This window comes from Chiloscyllium plagiosum, unplaced genomic scaffold (genome assembly GCF_037043375.1).
Source record: "Chiloscyllium plagiosum isolate Xiang-an unplaced genomic scaffold, Cpla_swu_hap1 HiC_scaffold_13, whole genome shotgun sequence".
NCBI classification, from domain to species: domain Eukaryota; kingdom Metazoa; phylum Chordata; class Chondrichthyes; order Orectolobiformes; family Hemiscylliidae; genus Chiloscyllium; species Chiloscyllium plagiosum.
This window is the reverse complement of record NW_028270151.1, coordinates 53112612-53131950: the sequence shown is the minus strand read 5'-3', so window position 1 is coordinate 53131950 and position 19339 is coordinate 53112612. Positions and strand designations below refer to the sequence as shown.

The window sequence follows — 19339 nt, the reverse complement described above, 5'->3', positions numbered from 1 at the left end:
CATTCCACAAGATGAAAGATTGATCAGCAATCTAGGTTTGTTCAATATATCATTTTAATTGTATGACACTCATCTCATGCTATAGATTCTGAGTCTTATGAACATACTCCACAGCTACCTGATGGAGTAGCACTCTGAAAGCTAGTACCGCCAAATAAACTGGTTGGACTATAACCTGGCGTTGTGCAATTTTTAAACTTGTCAACCCCAGTTCAACACTGGCTCCTCCACATCCTGAATAAACTAATTGAAGTAGTGAAACTGGTTTCCCTACCAAGTTGCTCCCACAATGCAATGTAAATGTTGTTTTCAAGGCTCACCTGACCCAACTTTCAATAACTGAAGCAAATTTTCCCTTAAATCTGGTCAACGAAGCAAGGAGTATGGAGAATCTCACAGCCAAATGATTGATATGTTGATCTTCCAAATCTTTGCTTTCAATTTTACATGAAAAACCTCACAAACATTAACACTGGCATCTCCAAACCATCACTTCAGGTCAGCATTGTTATTTGAAAGGTTGTGCAGTTTTATCATTACCATTCCTTTACTGTGAAGAGAGTAGTAATAAGATTTGAGAGACTAGGAATATAAAATGATATTTGGTACTCACTAATGGGATGTTTTCACTTTTAAACCTTTTATTTCCTCTTGATTTACAAATAATGTATTACACAATGTATCTGTACAGTTCCGGTCTTTCTTACACTACAATATGTTGGTCTCAATTTATTGGTGGAGAGGAAAATTGAACCAAGAAAATTATTTTAGAAGATTGAGAAGTGAAGAATGCGACAGTGAGATCAGGAGCGCAATACCACAATTTACAGCTCTGAGAAAGGCCCAGTTGGTTCTTTCTCACGGTAAGGACTTCCTTTCTTGTGGTGAATGACATGACTGTTGTGGCAAATTTTATCTACTGCAAGTAAGGTAAGCATAATGCACTTTTCCCTTGTATTTGTGGCAGTTGCTTCACCTCATTGAGATCACAAATAATGTCTTTCAGTATAAAACTTTGGTTTAAAAAAAGTGCTCAACATTTAATTTCACAACTTCAGCTTCTGACAATTCAAGAATAAAACTGCCGTATTCAGGTCAAGTATACAACTTTCTCAAATACTTCAGAATTAAAAATGGGCAACATGTTTTCTAATATAAATACACACTCACTCATTCACAAACAGAGGCACATTAACATCTGAACATTTTCAAGGCAACATATTATGCTATTTACACTGGTCAAGGAATTGCAAATACAGTAGTCTCACATCAGGTGGTCATTTGTGAGAGTCATGTAGTTTACCTGTAAATCTATTTATAAAGACCTCAAAGTCTATAGTGTGTAGATGAGTTCATTTTAGTATCTCCAGTCTTTCTTTATAATTACTGTTAATCATAGTTCATCAAACATTGACTGTACTTCCAACATCTTCATACTGAATAATGAAGTAGGGGAAGCTTTGGTCATCATTAAAGATGACAAAAATCTGAGGTTCCAGCAGATTATCCACACATGAATCATACAAATCACTGGAAGGGTCAGTAGGAGATTGAGGTGGTGGTCTCCGCATCGAAGGCTTGCCCAATGTGTACTTCCCTATAAGGACTTTTGCTAAGAACATATAATGAACACCTTCTTGTGACTTCTTTGAGAAGTTGTGAGAATAGCTTGCCTTTCTGGCAAAATAGCTGCCCTGTCCAAACATGGTGGCATGTTTTCCACACACCCTGGGGTCAAAATTATGTTTACAGATGGCATCAACCACATCCTGGGAGGTTCCATGAAACAGATGTCTTTCGTTAAGGATCTTGTCCATTTCGGACATCTTTCGTGACATGTACTCCTTTTTCCTGTAGCAAAAACAAAAAGATAAATTTACTGCATGACATGTGAAGTTTACCTTCTAAAAAGAAAAAGGAAAAGCCAGAGAAGAATAACTAGTGCATCTATGTACAAATTCCATAGCCAAAACCAAGCACATTGGATAAAACCTGTGGTGCACATTCTATTTGATACAGCACTTTTCAACAGGAGAGTGAAACAAAATAAAAAAAGGATTTAGAATGGTTCCACACTACAATGCATCATTCAACAAATTCTCTTCACTTTCCAGGGTGTATTTTAACAACTAAGGCAGAAGGAACTCTAACTGCTAAATGCATACAATTGGAACCAACCTGCTGGAACTGATGTATGCCTTTTTAAGCTTTTCAATACAGCACCAATCACAAGTGATCTGTCCTAACTGCTTATCTTGTATTTACCCATATCGCTAATACCTTTCAATAACAGAAATTCATCAATCCCAGCTTTAAAAACTTTTAACTACTGACCCAGGATTAACTGTTGTTTACACAGGAGAAGTCCAAATATCTACCATCCTTTGTGTAACCTCTTGAAAAAGCCCAATTTTTAGGCCATGTCCCCTGGATGTAGGATTTTTAAATCAATCCTATCAGTTCCTCTGAATGTTTTAAACTTTAATCAAATCCTTTACAAAGTGGATAATGCAACCTAGCTTATATAGGGTCTCCTCGAAATTTGGGATCCAGGTTTAATTTGAGTAAATCTACTTTGCATTCCCCAATGCCAAAATATGTTTCAAAATATAGGGCCCAGACTGGAAAACAGTGCTTCAAGTGTGGTGTAACTGTAGCTTCCTATGTAGCTGCAACTTGACTACAAACCTTTGTATTTCAGTTCTCCAAATTAAAAAAGGCCAGCCTTTTAGATATATGTTTTACCTATCCATCACATCTGAATGTGACACGTCATTTCAGACCTCCATTCAGAATTCGTCAGCATTTAGGAAGCATTATGATCTAGCTGACACAAAGCTTACTACCATTTTTACCAGCTTCAGTTGTCCAGAATTCACTGTTTCAGATAACAGCTGGTTCTTCCCAACTTCCCCAATTTATACTAAAGTTTTGACAAAGATTCATCTGTGGTTTTTGATCCATATTTAGTTAGTAGATTAAAGGGCTGGGCACATGATTCAGTTTTAAAGCGAAGCCCGATTTTCACTTGAAATGTGTTTCCACCAGTAATGCTGTAACATTGTGTAAATATAGCATTACAGATCATCCACCCAGTTTTCATTTTCATTGGATTTCAATTCAAAGTGAAAGCTTGGTAGTTTCTATAATGGGTGACCAATCTACTATGGCAGTTTTACAGCTAAGCAGCAGATGGAGAATACCAACGTACGCTATCATACCCATTTCTCGCTTTAATGTTTGGGCACCTTTATGGCCTGGGTTAAAATCTTCTGCTCTATTCCATTACTATCTAACACTACAAGACTAATTTTCTGACATCATACCATTAACAGTGAGCAGGCAAGTATCTCTGCCGAGTGGAAATTCAAAACATTATTCATAATAAGCCAACTGCAAATACTGCAGTACAATCAGATATTGCAGTGAGTCAACAGTGTAACTTGGAACAAAGCAACTCAGAAGTAAGCTGCAATTAGCATAAAGGTAAATCAAGCCACCTCAGAGATTCACTCATACGTTTAGAAACATCACAATTTTAAATAAATTTTTGCTACTTAAAAATGCAATTAACTTCTTCAACCAAAAGACAAGCAATTTGACTCAGGGTCAATCTTTCATCTTCCACTGATTAGATTGGGTATTGTTGAAAAAAAGACTGAAATGTGTACTGCTAGTATATGAACTACTTTTGCGAGATCCAAAAGGTTTGTTTATAGTATCTCTACCACAAAATCGAAATGTACAAATAGACTAGTAATAGAACAGGTCACAGGTCAAACACTGCACATCATAACAAATGCTGAGTTATGTTCTATACTCATCATAACAGGGACTAGTATTCACAGTTCAAATGCAAGTTTAGTGACTGGATAAAACATTTTTGATTCAATCAATTTCTTACCTTTTATATTTTTCCCAAAGATACGGATTTTGTACCCTCAGTATATTTAAAATTCTAAATTTAGTTTCTGGTATTGTTTTGTGGAAAAGATTATATACAGTTCTATAGCTTTTGTCTTCTATGGAAACAGGCACTTGAATAAAATCTTCTGATAGTTCCATTGAAATCCATGTTTCAGGATAGAGTTTTGCATGGGAAGAGACAGCAGGAAAGCTGGCTTGTCGAACAACTGATCCATCTGGTAGTTTTGCAAGACCACCTAATGTACCAGCTAGAGTCCTAAAAAGAAAAAAAAATAAAAACTGTTAACTCTCTAGTGGCAGCATAAAATAGTTACACATGGAATCATAAAGCACTTTGAATAGCTAGATGGAGAATATAATTACTTGTATGTTACTCAAAAATTTTAAATCATGTCCAGCATAAAAAGAAAATACTGGTTTAACCTGAAATGTTCCCATCTGCCACATTGGCCATCTTTAGGGGCTCTCAGAATGAAACTCAGTTTTTTTTTGGAATTATAACAATCATTCTGGATTTCAATTCAGATTCTCAGCTCATACTCAATTGTAGTTCTAAAAGTGTGCAGCATTGTTGTAGAGATGTTAAAAAGAGGGCCCTTTTGTAACCTTTGATGGTTCAAGTGGACTTTAAAGATTCCCTGGTATTACCTGAAGACAATTAATTTTTTTTCACAATGAAACAATATGAGGCTAGTATTCATATGATACTGATTATTGGGACACTGATGCAGAATTGTTCTTTGATCTACCATGTAATAACAATTGCCACTCTTCAAAAAGAAAAACTGGCTCATGCATGAAGCACTATATAAATGGACTGGCATGTAGTAGCCATGAAGTTAAGAGTACCCCAGTACTGCTCTTTCCAGTGAAAGTAGAAAGGCAGCTCATTGCAGTATGTTTTGATGCATAAAAACAAGAAACCATAAGTTAATAGTACATGCTATATATTCAATATTTACAAAACTTTAAAAATCATCCATATAGTATTTAGAAAGTTGATGAGTATGAGACAATGTATACTGTAATGCTAATATTTGACTAATCTCTAAATTGTATCACTGGAATTCTTAAACAGGCGGTCAGTTTTATTACCATTGTGTAATGTTTAATACTTAGGGAATCAATTATTCTACTTAATATTGAAACCATCATTCTGCATTCTGATCACTACCTTTGTAGCTCTCAGAGTAACAAGAAAGGCACATTCCCCTGAAGATTTATTAATCCAACTTCATGGGTTATCCCAAATAGGTTTATAGCACCATTCACAACCTCATGATGTTGCAACTGCTTGACAGTTAAGGAAGTATTTTGAGGTGTAGTCACTGTTGTATTGGCAGTCACTTTGCACACAGAATGTTCCCATTTATAGGTGATGTGACTGTGACCAATTTGTTTTGAAGTTCTGTTAGTTAATGGAAAGATATTAAACAGGATACTGAGAAAAGGCTGTTACTCTGCTTCAACATGGTCTACGGGACCTTTTACCTCCACCTGAAGGCAGACCGAGCCTCTGTATAAATTCCATCTGAAAGATATTGCCTTGGATAATGCAGTAACCTCACAGTACTATTGCAGAATGTCAACATCAATTGCATGGACTTCATAGTCTCAACTAGATTCCATAAAATTTTGACTTACCAGCAGGAGTGCTTGCTACCCCTGACTCATGGCTGACCCACAGATGGCAGCACAGCACTAGTTAGTTAAACTGGAAACCCTGACAGTTGTTCTCCCCTCCCAATGCATGCATATAATTAAGCATAGTATTGACTCAGGAAATTCAAACCTCAATTATTTGGCTATTTGGTGGCCTACTTTTACAGAATTTATGAAACTCCCTCAATTGTCATTCCAGAATGGCATCTGGACCAGTATAACTAGTATTACTTATAGCTCTGCATGCCAATGAGGGCCAGAGGTTTTGGCAGCTGTCAAAAACTTGTAAAAGCAGACAGGAGTCAGGTAGCCAAAACAGCAAAGAAGGAGCCCATTTAGCCCATCAAGTCCATGCCTGCTCTCTTTACAGCAATGCAGTCAGTCCTCTACCCTCACTATCTCTGCATAGTTTACCTTCTTCAAAAACAAGTAATCCTGTTTGGAGACATTATGTCATCACGATGGTTTCTCTCTTTTTGCCTGAAAGGCACACATGACAGATCAAAAGGTAGTGTTCATCCAGGTTAAAGAAAATCTGTTTGGAGCCTACAGGTTATTTTTGTAACAATGCCAATAAGAATGTGTGAAAACACTTCACAACCAATGACTTACTTTTTTGAAATACTGTAATGACAGCTATTATATATATGTAAACAATAATGGCTCCAGGAACCATGTTACAGGATACGGAGAGAGGAGAAGTAAGAAATAAAACATTTAATGATACACATGAGGCTGGAGACCCTATGTTAATGCTGGAGGTAAGCATTGCTTCTGCTAAATTTTCAGAGCAATCAATCACTTTGCTTTAGACTGGCTGGAGGTTATAAAAGGTGAACAGAGGTGCCATTTTGTGCACAGACAGACAGAGCGACAGAGACAACAGCATTTAAAATAACTGTAAAAGTATCTTATACAATGAAATATTATATCTTCTCCAAACAGTTGAAAAAAAAAATCACAATTTCCTGTAATTACATTTTCTGTGAAAGGATGCTGTGAAGGTGATTATTACTTAGATTTATATCAGATGCATCCAGCTGGGGTTGTGTACTGTACTCTATAGACTCCTTCAACTATTATTCCACTTGTTGGCATTTGACAATTTTAAATAAAATGTTTAAGCACTGCATATATCCAGAGATAATGTCAAAAGAGATCAAAATTAGTTCCATAAAGGGATAGAAAATAACCACAATTTACCACTACTGAATAAAACTTCAGCGATATTTGAGGTAAAGGCTACTAAAACATATCTAGTTGTCATTCAAGTTATTTACATAACCTTGTTGAATATTTTGCAAACTTCACAATTATATAATACAAATTTGCCTCCAAAATACAGCTGTCACTGGAGAAATTTTGTTAGGATGGTTTTAACTTTTGGTAACACATCTACAGCACAAGTGCATACTAAATGATTTACACATCAGTAGCCAGTAAATTTGATAGAATATTGAAATTGTGCCAATTCATATGAGGAGTCATACAGCCATACCGTTCGAAGTCACCAAATGGATTACTTTAGGAAGACGAGAGTTCCTCAAGCAAGGTAAATTTGTGTCTTTTTAAAAAAAATGTTTCCATTGGAATATTTAATTTAGGTCACTAACTAACCTAGTCAAGACACTATTTTGTTCTGTCAAGTAAACTCAGTGCTCAACTTACTGTAAACAAGGTAACAGCAGTACACGAGAGCGAAACATGGGTCGCCGAGTGATTCGTTGCCGAGTGCCAAATACAGCATTCTGCTGAAAGCCCTCCATTAAATTCAGAATATATCTATTTTGCTGCATAACGAAGCAGATCTCACTCATTCCGCGGGATGAGGCTTCCTCAATACACTGAACGACGGCCTAGAAATTACAAATTAATACATTTTTTAAAAGTGAGAAACAATGTTACTAACACTGAGATAGAAATCATTTTCTATACTGAACACTAGTTTTAACTTTGAAAAAGTGCTCAGATTTTAATATCAGTTATGTACTGAACTGCTGATACTTCGATTTTGTAATATGTATAACTCTTTCTTGACAGCTTTTTATATCACAGTATAAGCTTTTGAGTGAAGGCTTGTTGTCTCACCTACTTTACTGTTAGGCTTATAGAAACAACTGCTGTTTTGTAGTCTTTCATCATTTACAATTTTAAGCAAAGGTTAACATCTTCATACAATAAAATACATAAAAGAAAGAAATATCATGACCTTTCAATTGCTCTTTTAGCACAATTTACTTTCACACATAGGAACAGAACGTAAAGTAGAGTTTGCTACAATCTAAACATTTTAATGTTGTCATTTAAATGATGTAACAATTACAATTTTCAGGAATTTGATCCCTAGACAATCTGCATTTCAGCAATTGGCTAACATGACAGCCATTTCATATTACCTCAGAATACTCTCTCCAGCCAAAGTGTTCCCTGCAATAGTACTTCCAAACTGTGTGGAATTGAGAGTTGGAACTTGCCAAGGAAACAGTGGACAATCTCCTCACTTGGTTGAATTCTGCATCATAAACTGTCATCAAGTTAAAATCCAGTGAGAAAACACGACCCCTGAGAAAACAATAAAATATGAATTATCATCTCTGGGAATACTACATTTTGTCTAATCATTAAAAATTAGAAACAAGATTAAAATCAAAATCTTTGCGAAGTTTGTAAAAGAGAATACTTTTCATGCCAGTGATCTTAACAAAGTTCATTAGAAAAGAAATCCAGCCTACAAATGCAGATTTTCTCTTCTAATGCAAAAAGTTCCGTAAACAATCTAATGTTGTATAAAAATGCAACTATTAAAGAGCATGATTGATTTAGTATCATTCATTAGGCTACATGAAATAATTGCAATGCAAGACAATAAATAAAATCTTCAGACAAAAATGGTATCATCCAGCTGTCTTAAGTCATAGAGCTGTAGACTTTGGATTCCAGACTTTGGATTCTTTGACAACCAAACATACATACTTGTATAGTTAAGTAATACCTTTGATGTCCTGAATTCAATTCTAAATAGTTGCACATGTAAGTTGAAAGATGGGCAGCAGTTTAAACCAGGCAGCCATTTTTTCAGTATTGGTAAGCTGCAAAATGCAAAACCCAGAACCATCTGCAGTACAAATGTTCAACAGATGATAAAATCTGCTAGCAATAGGCTGTGACTATACTGTATGAAATACAAGCTACTAACTGCTGAATATATAAAATATTGCTTATCGTTTCTACCAAGATTTTCAGAAAGTTGAAACTGTAAATCCAGAAAAAAAATTAGATTAAGTTCGAAGTAAAACTATTTATGAATGTTAAATTTAGATGAAAGTCAATCTCTATGTTTTCACTATTGATGCCATCAAGGAAACATATTGGGGGTGAAATTTGTCATGGGAAGTAGCTCAAATTTTATCCTTTTAGAATAGATTGGAATGAACCAAATCTCATCTTCCCCAGGTTTTAATTTGGGTTGGTGTGCTCCTACTGCTAATAATTTGTCTACAAATGGAAAATTAGTCACTTTCCACTATTAACAAGTTAGTAAGTGTCCACATTCTATTGTGTACAGGATAGACTGGTTCTTTGAATGGGTGTCTACCACCTAGCTGATTCAGCAGGTTGGATCTGATCCTGTGAAAAAATGTTGAAACAACTATGTCTGGAAGAAGCCATTCACACATCCCAATACTAAGTAAGTATCAACCATTCTTGGCCATGAAATGAGAGGATGCCTGGAGCTCATCCTGGCTCAGGAAAGCATGCCAGGAAAACCACTTTTCATTAGAACTAAGCTTGTTAACAATTGCTCTTCTGTTCCTGAGCACTGAATGTTGTAAAACTACATTTGCACATAGCAGAATAACAATAGGTGTAATAGTACATGAAGTCAAAGTAGTTCAAGGAAATTTAAGAGGTAGAGGTAATCAAAAAGAGCATGGTCACCATATTAAGTGAATGAAGTGCTTCCATCCATGTCTGAACAGGCAGTGAATTGATTTTGCAATGATTGTCTGTAAAGATCTTATCTAACCATTAGGCAAGGCCCAAGTGCTGAACAAAATACGCACAAAAAACTGACGCGAGAAAACTACAACTTTAGAAAGCAATTTATCAATAAAACCAGACGATTGAAGTTTATGGTGTAAGGCTGAACACACTAGCATGGATAAAGGATTAATTAGCAAATAGGAAACTGTAGGTATAAATGGCTCATTTTCAGGTTGACAAGATGCAGTGAGTGAACTAAGACAGAGATCAGTGCTGTGCCCTCAACTATTTACAATCTACATCAATGTAGAATGCATAGCTTTGGCAGATGGAGTTAGTCATATGGAGATGGAAAAGTGTGAAATTGTCCACTTTGGCAGGAAGAATAGAAAAATGCATATAATTTAAAATCAAGACATTGTAGCACTTTGAGGTGCACAAGAATCTGGGTATATAAAAGCAAGTGACTAGGAATTCAAATTTTAAACACTTGTTTATTATAAACATGGAATATACAATATTCATTTGGGCATTGGTAAAATTTAGAGTATTAGGGTATTTAGAGTACTGTGCGAAGTTTTGGTCTCCTTGTCATTTAGACAAGGCTCACTTAACTGATTCCTGGAAGAGAATTATCTTATGATAGGTTGGGTCTGCATCAACTGAAGTTAAGAATGAGAGATATTCTTGAAACATACAAGATTCTGAGGAGACCTGACAAGCTAGATGCTGAAATGATGATTTCCTTTATGGGAGAAAACAGTATTCCGCTATTCTAAAAGGGCTCTCCCATGCAAGATGAAGTGAGGAGACTTTTCTCAGAGGGTCAAGAGTATGTGAAACTCCCACAGAACAGTGGAGACAGAATCCTGGAGATTGTTTTTTTAAAAAAGGCAGAGGTAACAGATTCACATTTAAACAAGGGAATTCAAGGATATCAGAGGTAGACAGTTGTGAAGTTGAGGCCACAATCAGATCAGCCATATGGTCGAGTAGGCAAGGGACCAAATCATGTGTTTGTATTTCACGTGATCGACCATTTATTTCACTTAGGCAAAGCAACCTGGATCAGAATGGCTTCTAAGGAAGTTTTCCTACTCCGGCTCTTTAGTTGTAATAGAGGCAAATTTTCATCCACTTTGGTAATATAGTAAATGGCAAAAATGAGATTCCACTGTTTTCTAATGAAAAATTTCATAAATTCATACTCAGCTCTAAACATAATCCTGGGTGTAGAATTCTCACCAATATCCCAACTGATGTATCAACTCAGCAAGTTTAGGAATATTTTCATTGGGAAAAATATGGAGCAAGTTGTTAATGTTGAGGTATAAGACAGAAAAGAAATCATGGGACATTGAGCTCCCAATAAAATTTGCTTTATCTGAAACAGATCATTGGCCAGTAAAATGATTTGCACCAGAGCAAATAGTGTCTTTGAGGAATCTTGAAGAAAAACAACTTGAAAATTGCAAAAATTGCAAGCTTGCTTTTATGGCTATTAGGATACTAGTTCAGAATTCATGCCTGTTACAGAAACTTCACCTAATTAAACACCCCAGTGGAGGCAACACCCCTTCAACCACAGCTATAGAATTGGGTGAAAGTTCACTTAAACATGTAAAGACTTGAAAGCTTATAGTATTTTCCACACTACAGACATCCCCATCATCACAAGACCATTGATTTTAAAAATGATGTTGCATTTTTCTTAAAGGCAAGTCATAGTTATTTCAAAATAGTGCTGTGAAGTGCTGCAATCTCCTTCAGTCATCATATTTACAGCCACTGCTTCAAGCTTGCTTGATTCTCAGAAACACAAATAAAAACTGTAACATCAACAGTCTCACCAGAGTGTCTTCTAAAATGATGATTTGTTACATTGGTAAAAAAAACAACTGATCTCATTTCAACCCTGATGAGCAATTTCCAAGAAACCCTCTTTAAACTTGGATTTAACAAATCTTACATGAGTCAAGACTTTTCAGCTCTATTGCAACAATATTGGGAGAAATAGGAGGATAAATTATCAACTGATAGCTGCTTGAACCATTACGGAGAACAGAACGTGTTGACTTTTCCTGAATTCTGCTCTTATTTATGATTGAAATCTTTATTCTGGATATTCATTACACAAATAAAAATGTCTATTAACAGGGAATTAGGATAAACTTGTCATTTTATGGCAAAGAAACTGAAATAAATAATTTTTAAAATTTGGATACTGACACATTTAATCTTAATGAATTTAGAGAATTCTAACAGATATCTGACATAAGAAAAGCCCCACACTGAACTCAGTTAGTGAAGATATTTCCCATAATGGAAGTAACCAAAGAAGCCAGGAATGTAAAGCATTCCATTTATAGTGTACTGTGCACTCTCTCAGCCAGGGCATCACTAATACTGTCAATCTAAACTAAGGAATGAGAGAATTAGCCTAGTTCCTCACTCTTAAGCATTATCCAATGACCATCAATAGGATTTGTTGCACATAAAGACATCATATGATGGGAAAATTAGTTGTTTGGTGCTTTTTCTTTGTAGAGTATGTGACAAATACTCATTAAATGAATAAATCCCAAAGATGTGAGGCATTGGATAATGAACAGAGAACAATTGCTGGAAGATGATTCAAGTGTCTTGTTGCTGGGAGAAAACTGGAGGAAAAAAGTCAGAACGGATATGAGGAAATGAACACAATAAAATGATGCCACAATTTAAAAAAAACACAAGTCTAATTTCGAATTAGCTCATTTCAGTTTTGACAGATGATGACAGCTGCATAGTCAGCATTTTATTGTTTCTAGCTGAGGTGTCTCAAGGTTATTTCTATTCCTGAGAAACAATAGAAACTTTAAGTCTTGTGTTCTCAGCTGTTTCTAACCAAACAAATCCTATTTACATAACCATTCAGCCATTGTGACATTGTCAACCTGATGACATTACCACTACATGCACCATTAGAAAGCAGCCAGTTCAGTCAAGCAAAAAAAAAGGTTGTAGTAGATCATGCATATTTCACAAAAATATTTTGCCGCAAAATTCAAAAGTAGGCTTCACATAGAAGTATTTATGATGTTAGCTCATTTAAAACTGTAGAAATACTAGGATTGCATATAGAACAGTTGTTTTGCAATCACCCTTTCTGCTTGAGGTAATGGTACAGTTCCTTCTCAGAAGGATGTAAAACAGACACTATGATTATGGTAAAATCTCAGTTTGTTCGAAATATTTAGCAACAACATTCTCCCTGCTTCCTCATTTTCCATGCAACTGCCATCTTTAATTAAGATTGCTTAATTGATCAAAATCTCAAACCTGGGCCAGAAGGTTGGTTGCAGGCTCAAGCCCCACATTCTGGTCAGAAATGACAATGTTGAGCCTTCAGTGACACTTCTGAGGGTATGGCATAATGACAGATTACTGTTTCTTAGATTAGAGAATAAATCATGGTTCTGGCTGTCTGTTTTGATGAATACTAAAAGTCCTTGTGGCACTACAAGAACAACAAAGAAGTTCTTCCAGTGTTATATCCAACATTTCTCAGTCAAGCACTAACTGATCATTCGTTTCAAAGTTCATTTGTGGAGCAAGTGGCTGCTATGTTGTCATTGTGCTTTATATAAAAAATAAAAACACTGCATTCAGCTTTTGTCCTCAGACTCAGTGGGTGGTATAAAGATAATGAAAAAGGTTCAGACCATGGCTTAAATAAAGATTTCCAGCTTAAAGAATCTTACTTACTCAGATAAGCTTAGTAAGTTGTATTTGTTTGAAACATGCAATTTCAACCAGATTTGAATGATATAAATGCAACAGTTAAAGGGCTCAATTCTCTTTCAGATGATGCACTGTGGATGACAAGATTCTTATGCATAAATCACAGAAAGGTGCAGCAAGATTAGACATTGGGTCCATTATTTTACCAGAGAAAAGTAGATCTATGGACAAGTTGCCAAATCAATGAATGCTGATTCTCTGCATACATTCAATAAACAAAGCTGAACCATTTCCTGGACAAGGACAGGCCACATCTTATAAAAAATAGATAGATAGATAGCTGGACTATCATGTAATAAAGTGTAGTCAGTCTGGTCTCCTGAATAGGTTTTCCTCATCTAAAAGTGTAGCAGAGAAATATTCTCTATACATCCCCATCACCAACTCCAACCCCCTCATCTTCCAAAATGGCTGTGGGGCTTTAACGCTTTTGCCTTCCCCCATATGGTTCCTCGTAGGTAGTGGGCGAGCAAGGGTCTAATCCTGATGCATCAGCATGTGGAAGGCTTGTTCAACCATGTAACAATAAATACTTATATAGTGTCTTTAATGTAGCAAGAGTTTCCAAGATGCTTCAGAGATAGTAGAAAACAAATTGATAATCAGCCATATACAAAGGTATGTTAGGGCAAACTGTTTGATTAAGGAGCGTCTTTAGGTGGAAATGCAGGAAGAAAACTGCAGAGATTTAGGGAGAGAATTCAAGAGTTTACAGCTTTAGTAACTGAATGTGTACTGCCAGTAGTCTGGCAATTATACCAGAAATGCTAAAGAGGTCAGAGTCAAGCAGCAGAGGTAGATTGGTGGGTTGAGGCTGAAGATGATTAGAGATTTAACAATAGGCAAGTCAACCAAGGAATTTTAAATTAATGGTGGAAATTTAGAGCGGAGGTGTTATTTAACTGGGAACTATTGTATACTACTGAGCATAGGTTTGTTGAGTGAGCATGGCTTGGTATGAATTAGAAGAGGTAATAGATTTTGAATGACCTTAAGACTATATTGAATTTAAAATGAGAGCTCAGGTAAGCTTGGTCTTTCCCTTATGCCAACTTTACATATTTGTAAGAAAATAATTATGTTAAGTACTGAGAAATTTTCATGTTAAATCCTCCAAATAAAAACAGATGTTGCTTATGATGGGTCAGTTTGGTGTACAGTATATCAATAGCACAGCAAATGCTCAGTTACTTTTTCAACAGTACAGCTTATTGTTCATATATGTCTCTACTTTATGCTATACTAAAGTTTCCAAAATTATAGCAGGAATTCACCTCTACCTCAGCTTATATTTGATTTTTTGAAATGGCTCAGAAATTCCCAGATGTCCTATTGAGCCCAACACAAAGATAACTGTCAGAATTCTAATTGGTTAGAGACGAGCAATTGATGAGACTAGTGATTCATACTGCTCAGTTGTGTCCTGAATATTATTTTGTTGCTGCCTACAGCACTAATCCATGTGGTAATTGTGAAAACAGGCCTCCATTAAAAATGTTTTTCTTTTTAACAAGCAAAACTGACAAAACAAACTTAGCAAATCTACATACAGGTCAGTACAGATACATTCCATAAATACTTGTCTTTTTAAAAGTTAGGATCTGCCAAGAGTCCTCATTCACTATCCTTTTAACCAAACACAAGCTGCATATAGATACAGAAAATGTGACTGGTACAGTAAGGGTTAAGATATTTGTACTACTTCAGGCTCAAGAATATTGGTGGAATGTTCTGTATAATTTCCATGTCACGTTAAGGTAATCTTATATTGCAGTGAACACACAATCTATAAAAAAAAGCAATGTTCTGGTCCAGGTGTTTATTCAAAAATAATTGTCATTAACATGCACCATTTTTCAGAAAAGGCTCAAAATAAAAAAACTCCAATGTATGTATAATACTCAACTAGTATTAGCAGTATTTAGAAATGACTGTATTAGTATTTTAAACTGGTCACCAGCAACCACCAATGCATCACATTGTGGAATTGAAGAGTTGATTTTGCATCCTACCTGTAGGAAATTTCATGCAAGATCTTACCTCACCCATTAGCTTTTCCAAAGACAAGCATCTCAAAAAATGTTAACTTTTGAAAAGTTACACAAGCTATTTCTGTGTTTTTAGGAACTAATTTATCCAAGATTAGGTTCAATGACAAGGCATGACTGGAACACAATCGATTTAATACTGTACTGATTAGAATACCCTATCTCTAATGCTAAATCACAGCACGTCTAGTCTTCCTAATGTATAAAAATTACAATGCAAGCAGATATGTGGCAATATCTATTTACAATTAAAGCCAATTGATAACTGAAGAATTCTAAAAGTGCAATTCAGGTCACTCTTAAAATACTAATCCTGGAGTTCATATTAGACACATTATAGATCAACAAATATTTTTCCTGCAAAAAAAAAATTGCATTGCATCTATTGTGCCATTAGGTTATGCAAGAATCTCAATAAAATCAAGAAATACTTGTAGTTTCAGTTTTCATTACAATACACACAAGGAAATATGATTGTCCAGTCATAATTGAAGACCATCCAACTATCCCCAAAACACTTAAGTATCAGTATTAATCAGAAAATTGTCACTGAATTAATCAATCTGAGGAGGCTCACATTTCTTACACGCACTATACTAAACAATTACTGTGGCCTGTGGATTATAGTATTGTTACATTTATATCTACCACAGTGATAGAAAGTAAATGTGCCCCCAGTAACTACACATGATTTATTACAAACTCATTCTTCTGGAGCTGCTTCATGACATGGCAGAAGGGGAATAGGGTGTGAGATATTGAATTATCCCAATTGCTCTTCATGGATACAAGTAGCCAGAATAAAAGCAATTTTGACAGAGACCTAGGAGCAAGTCAGGTGCGCCCCTCCCAGTGAACAATTTTGTGATAAGAAGAAACATAAAATAAAAAAAAAATATGCAGATGCTGTAAAACAGGAACAAAAACAGAAATTGCTGGAAAAGCTCAGCAGGTGCAGCAGTCTCTGTAAAGAGAAAACAGAGTAGGTCTGGGTCTGAGGAAGGGTCACCGAACCCAAAACATTAAGTCTGATGATTTCTCCTCACAGATTCTGCCAGACCTGCTGAGCTTTTTCAGCAACTTCGGAGTTCAAACAAAAGCTTACCTTTAGCCTTCTAATAGCAGTGAGCAAAAATTCCAAAATTATTCTCTAGTGCTCAGAAGGGTCATTACAAGCCACTCAGTTACTAACAAGATATGATATATAAACAAGGTTCAAAGTAGAATGGTATGTGCTGGTATAGTACTGACAGCTGTACAAGCCAGCACATTACATTCTAGAATTTTAAATCTGGAATGCATCACTCTATGCTTGCATACCATCACTTTTAAGCCATTTCTGTACAAGAATGATACGTTGATCTTATTTTTATACATTTGCTGAAGGTCAGAACTATGACAGTCAGGTAATCTACAGGTACTTGTTCGAGTTATGCAGACATGTCTAATCAGTTGACTACTGCTGGGTTGCACTCAACCTTTCTGCAAGGGAGGTGCTGAACAGGCAATTTCCTGTGTTCAAACAAATTTTCAATAAAGCTAGGTTACCCACAAATGATTAACAGCACTAACCAATAGTGTGGTAACCATGCAAGCAATATGCAGCACTAACTTGTTTACAAGTATTTTGGAAGGGCGCAGCATGCTGTTATCTGCATCTTGTTACTAGGGAAACACAACATCATAATAGAACTGGGCTTCTCTTCCCACTGAAATTCAACAGACATTCAAGCCAGCTCCCTTATGGGTGCCTCACCTTTACCAAAAGCGTTTTTTTTTATTTAAAATTGTCTTTACTCTGACAGCTTTCCATCTACCTTTTCCATGGAAATGATCAAATTCAAATAAAAACTTTTTTTATTGCCGATTTCAGCACTTTAAAATTTTGAACATTAGAGGAACTTTTCAAAACAAGATAAACAAAAAAAAGGTACCCTGCCTCTGTTGCTTACTGGTATTGAAGTTTGACTTGGTCATTTTCAGGATTGCAGTACAGTCTTTCTAAATGTTCTTGTGCATCGTCAGACAGGGCCTGCCAAGTCTGAGTTCCTATATTTCTCAGCTGCCAGTGATAAGGTAGAACTGTGTGATGTTTCAGACAGTCATTCCCATAAACACAAATCCCCTGCAAAAATTCATCACATATCTCTATTCCATCTTCCTGATGGGTGTGATACTGTAACTGAGTCAAAAGATCAAAGACAAGGTCAATGGATGCCTCCTCGCTCTTATCCTGAAAAATGCCAGTCTTTACATCTTTCTCGGCCTTCACATTGGGCAGTAGGTCGTGAGAGGGGGAGCTCTGACAGAAGTTGTTGACATGCGGCTGGGCTGTGTTGTTACAGCGCTCCGTGGTGATAGCATATTGGGCGGAATAGCAAGTTGGGTTCTGGAACAGCAAGTTTGCAGCCGTGGAGATAATAGCTGATGCTTCTGTGGCAAAGGATCGATCAGCTGGGAGCCCAGTTTCCTGGCCATCGTGTTCCAGTGCCGGCAGCGGCTGCATCTGGCCAGGACTTCCCGCAGATGGCATCAGTGTGGAAACATCATTTCCTGACATCGGGCACGCTCGAGTTTCCTTCGAATCCTTTTTCAAAGGTTCAAACAAACCGGTCCGATTTTCCACACAGCTGCCGCACAGGAACACCCCGTCGCTCAGTTTGTCCGACCGTAACAAGCTGGTGAGGATTAACCCCAGCGCTCGGAGATTCCTCACCTCCAACTTCCTCTGCGCGTGTTTCTTCTTGAGGAAAGTATTGAGGAGCGGCGGCACTCTGCAGGAGAGGGGCAGCTCCGAGGGGCACGTCCCCACTGCCGCTCTGGAGCACTCCAGCTCAGGGAGAGGCAGCCTAGCGCCGGCCGGCCGTGAGCAACACACATGTAAACTCTTCTCCATACTGCGGTCACTGCCCACGACACCGGACTCACTGACCTGCTGACAGAAAGACCCACAGTCAGTCATTCAACAAGTTTGGCTTTTGTTTTAAATTCCCCCCTCCTCCTTCTCCTCTCTCGATTAAAATGGTGTTCAGTTCAAATAAAGATTGGAATCTCTCAACTCTCCCCTCTCTCTCTCCCCAGGACCTGTTCCCCCACCCCCATTCCCCTCAGGCACGTAGGGCGAGCTCCCAACAATGTTCAGGATAATTAATCTCAAACCTCGGACGTGCAGAATGGGATGTTCCCAGGAGCTGCGGGCGGGCGGGCACTGCTGAAGGGAGTTCGGGGCGGTTCAGGAATTGGGCGGTTACTCCAGTTCAGCAACTTCACGGCAAATCGCCCTGAACTTCCCCGCAACAAGAGCTTTATTCAGCAAAAACAAAACTAAACCGACCCAACAGCTAATGAAGTTGCTGGAAGTACGACTCGGTCGAGCGCTGATTAAATTTAAAAACACAAACAATATATGCAGCACACCGATTCTAAACACGTCCATCGACAGGAATCCCAGTCTGATTTTAGAAATGTTAAATATGAATGTTTAGCACCAATGATCGCAATGACCAGGAAGGGTGACAGACTTCAAATCTCCCCCAAACCCCGACAAAAATCCTCCGGCACTGCAGGGGTGTCTAATAACTCCAGGACTAGGGATTTTCCCACGAAGTTCACCTGAGCAGTTTGTTGGAAGTGACTGAGCTGAGTCCTACCTTGGCCCTCGACCAGTTGAGCGTCAGGCTGGGGGGAGCTGGGAGACGCCGCCGGTGAGAGCATGGAGCGAGGGGCCGCTCAGTTCGGCCTTGCAAATGGGAGTGAGGTCCGCCGCTCTCATCAGGCGCTGTGTTGAAGCGGGGAATGAGCTAGGCTCCACTTTAAGCAGAGCCAGGGAAGGACAGTGTTCACCTCCCGCTGCCGAGCTGCCGTCCCTTTAAGTAGCGACCGCGGGGTTTCGTCACTCGGAGGCTGGGCGGAGTCTCTCAGTGCCTGGTAAAGCT

General features: G+C 37.4%; 1 protein-coding gene across 3 annotated transcripts; it reads right to left on the bottom strand.

The window, feature by feature from the left end:
• Nucleotides 1–623: 623 nt before the first annotated feature.
• On the bottom strand, nt 624–19337 carry tiparp (TCDD-inducible poly(ADP-ribose) polymerase). Of its 3 annotated transcripts, none has more exons than XM_087993601.1 (6): nt 19055–19337; nt 17357–18339; nt 7986–8151; nt 7258–7445; nt 3905–4183; nt 624–1851 (listed from the first exon to the last, which is right to left on the bottom strand). In XM_087993601.1, the coding sequence occupies exons 2-6, from the start codon at nt 18298–18300 to the stop codon at nt 1404–1406; spliced, it is 2025 nt and encodes a 674-aa protein (XP_087849727.1). In that variant the 5' UTR covers nt 18301–18339; nt 19055–19337; the 3' UTR covers nt 624–1403. The 3 variants fall into 3 exon arrangements, with proteins under 3 accessions (XP_087849727.1, XP_087849726.1, XP_087849725.1); XM_087993600.1 differs by having other exon boundaries at nt 17357–18336; nt 19055–19336; XM_087993599.1 differs by lacking the exon at nt 19055–19337 and having other exon boundaries at nt 17357–18366.
• Nucleotides 19338–19339: the final 2 nt, after the last annotated feature.

Coding starts and splice junctions, on each gene's coding strand:
- tiparp (XM_087993599.1), bottom strand. CDS start 18,366: ATGACTGACTGTGGGTCTTTCTGTCAGCAGGTCAGTGAGTCCGGTGTC. Junction 7,446..7,985: donor GCTGGAGAGAGTATTCTGAG/GTAATATGAAAT, acceptor TGTAATTTCTAG/GCCGTCGTTCAGTGTATTGA. Junction 1,852..3,904: donor CTTTGGGAAAAATATAAAAG/GTAAGAAATTGA, acceptor TTTTTGCTACAG/GAAAAAGGAGTACATGTCAC.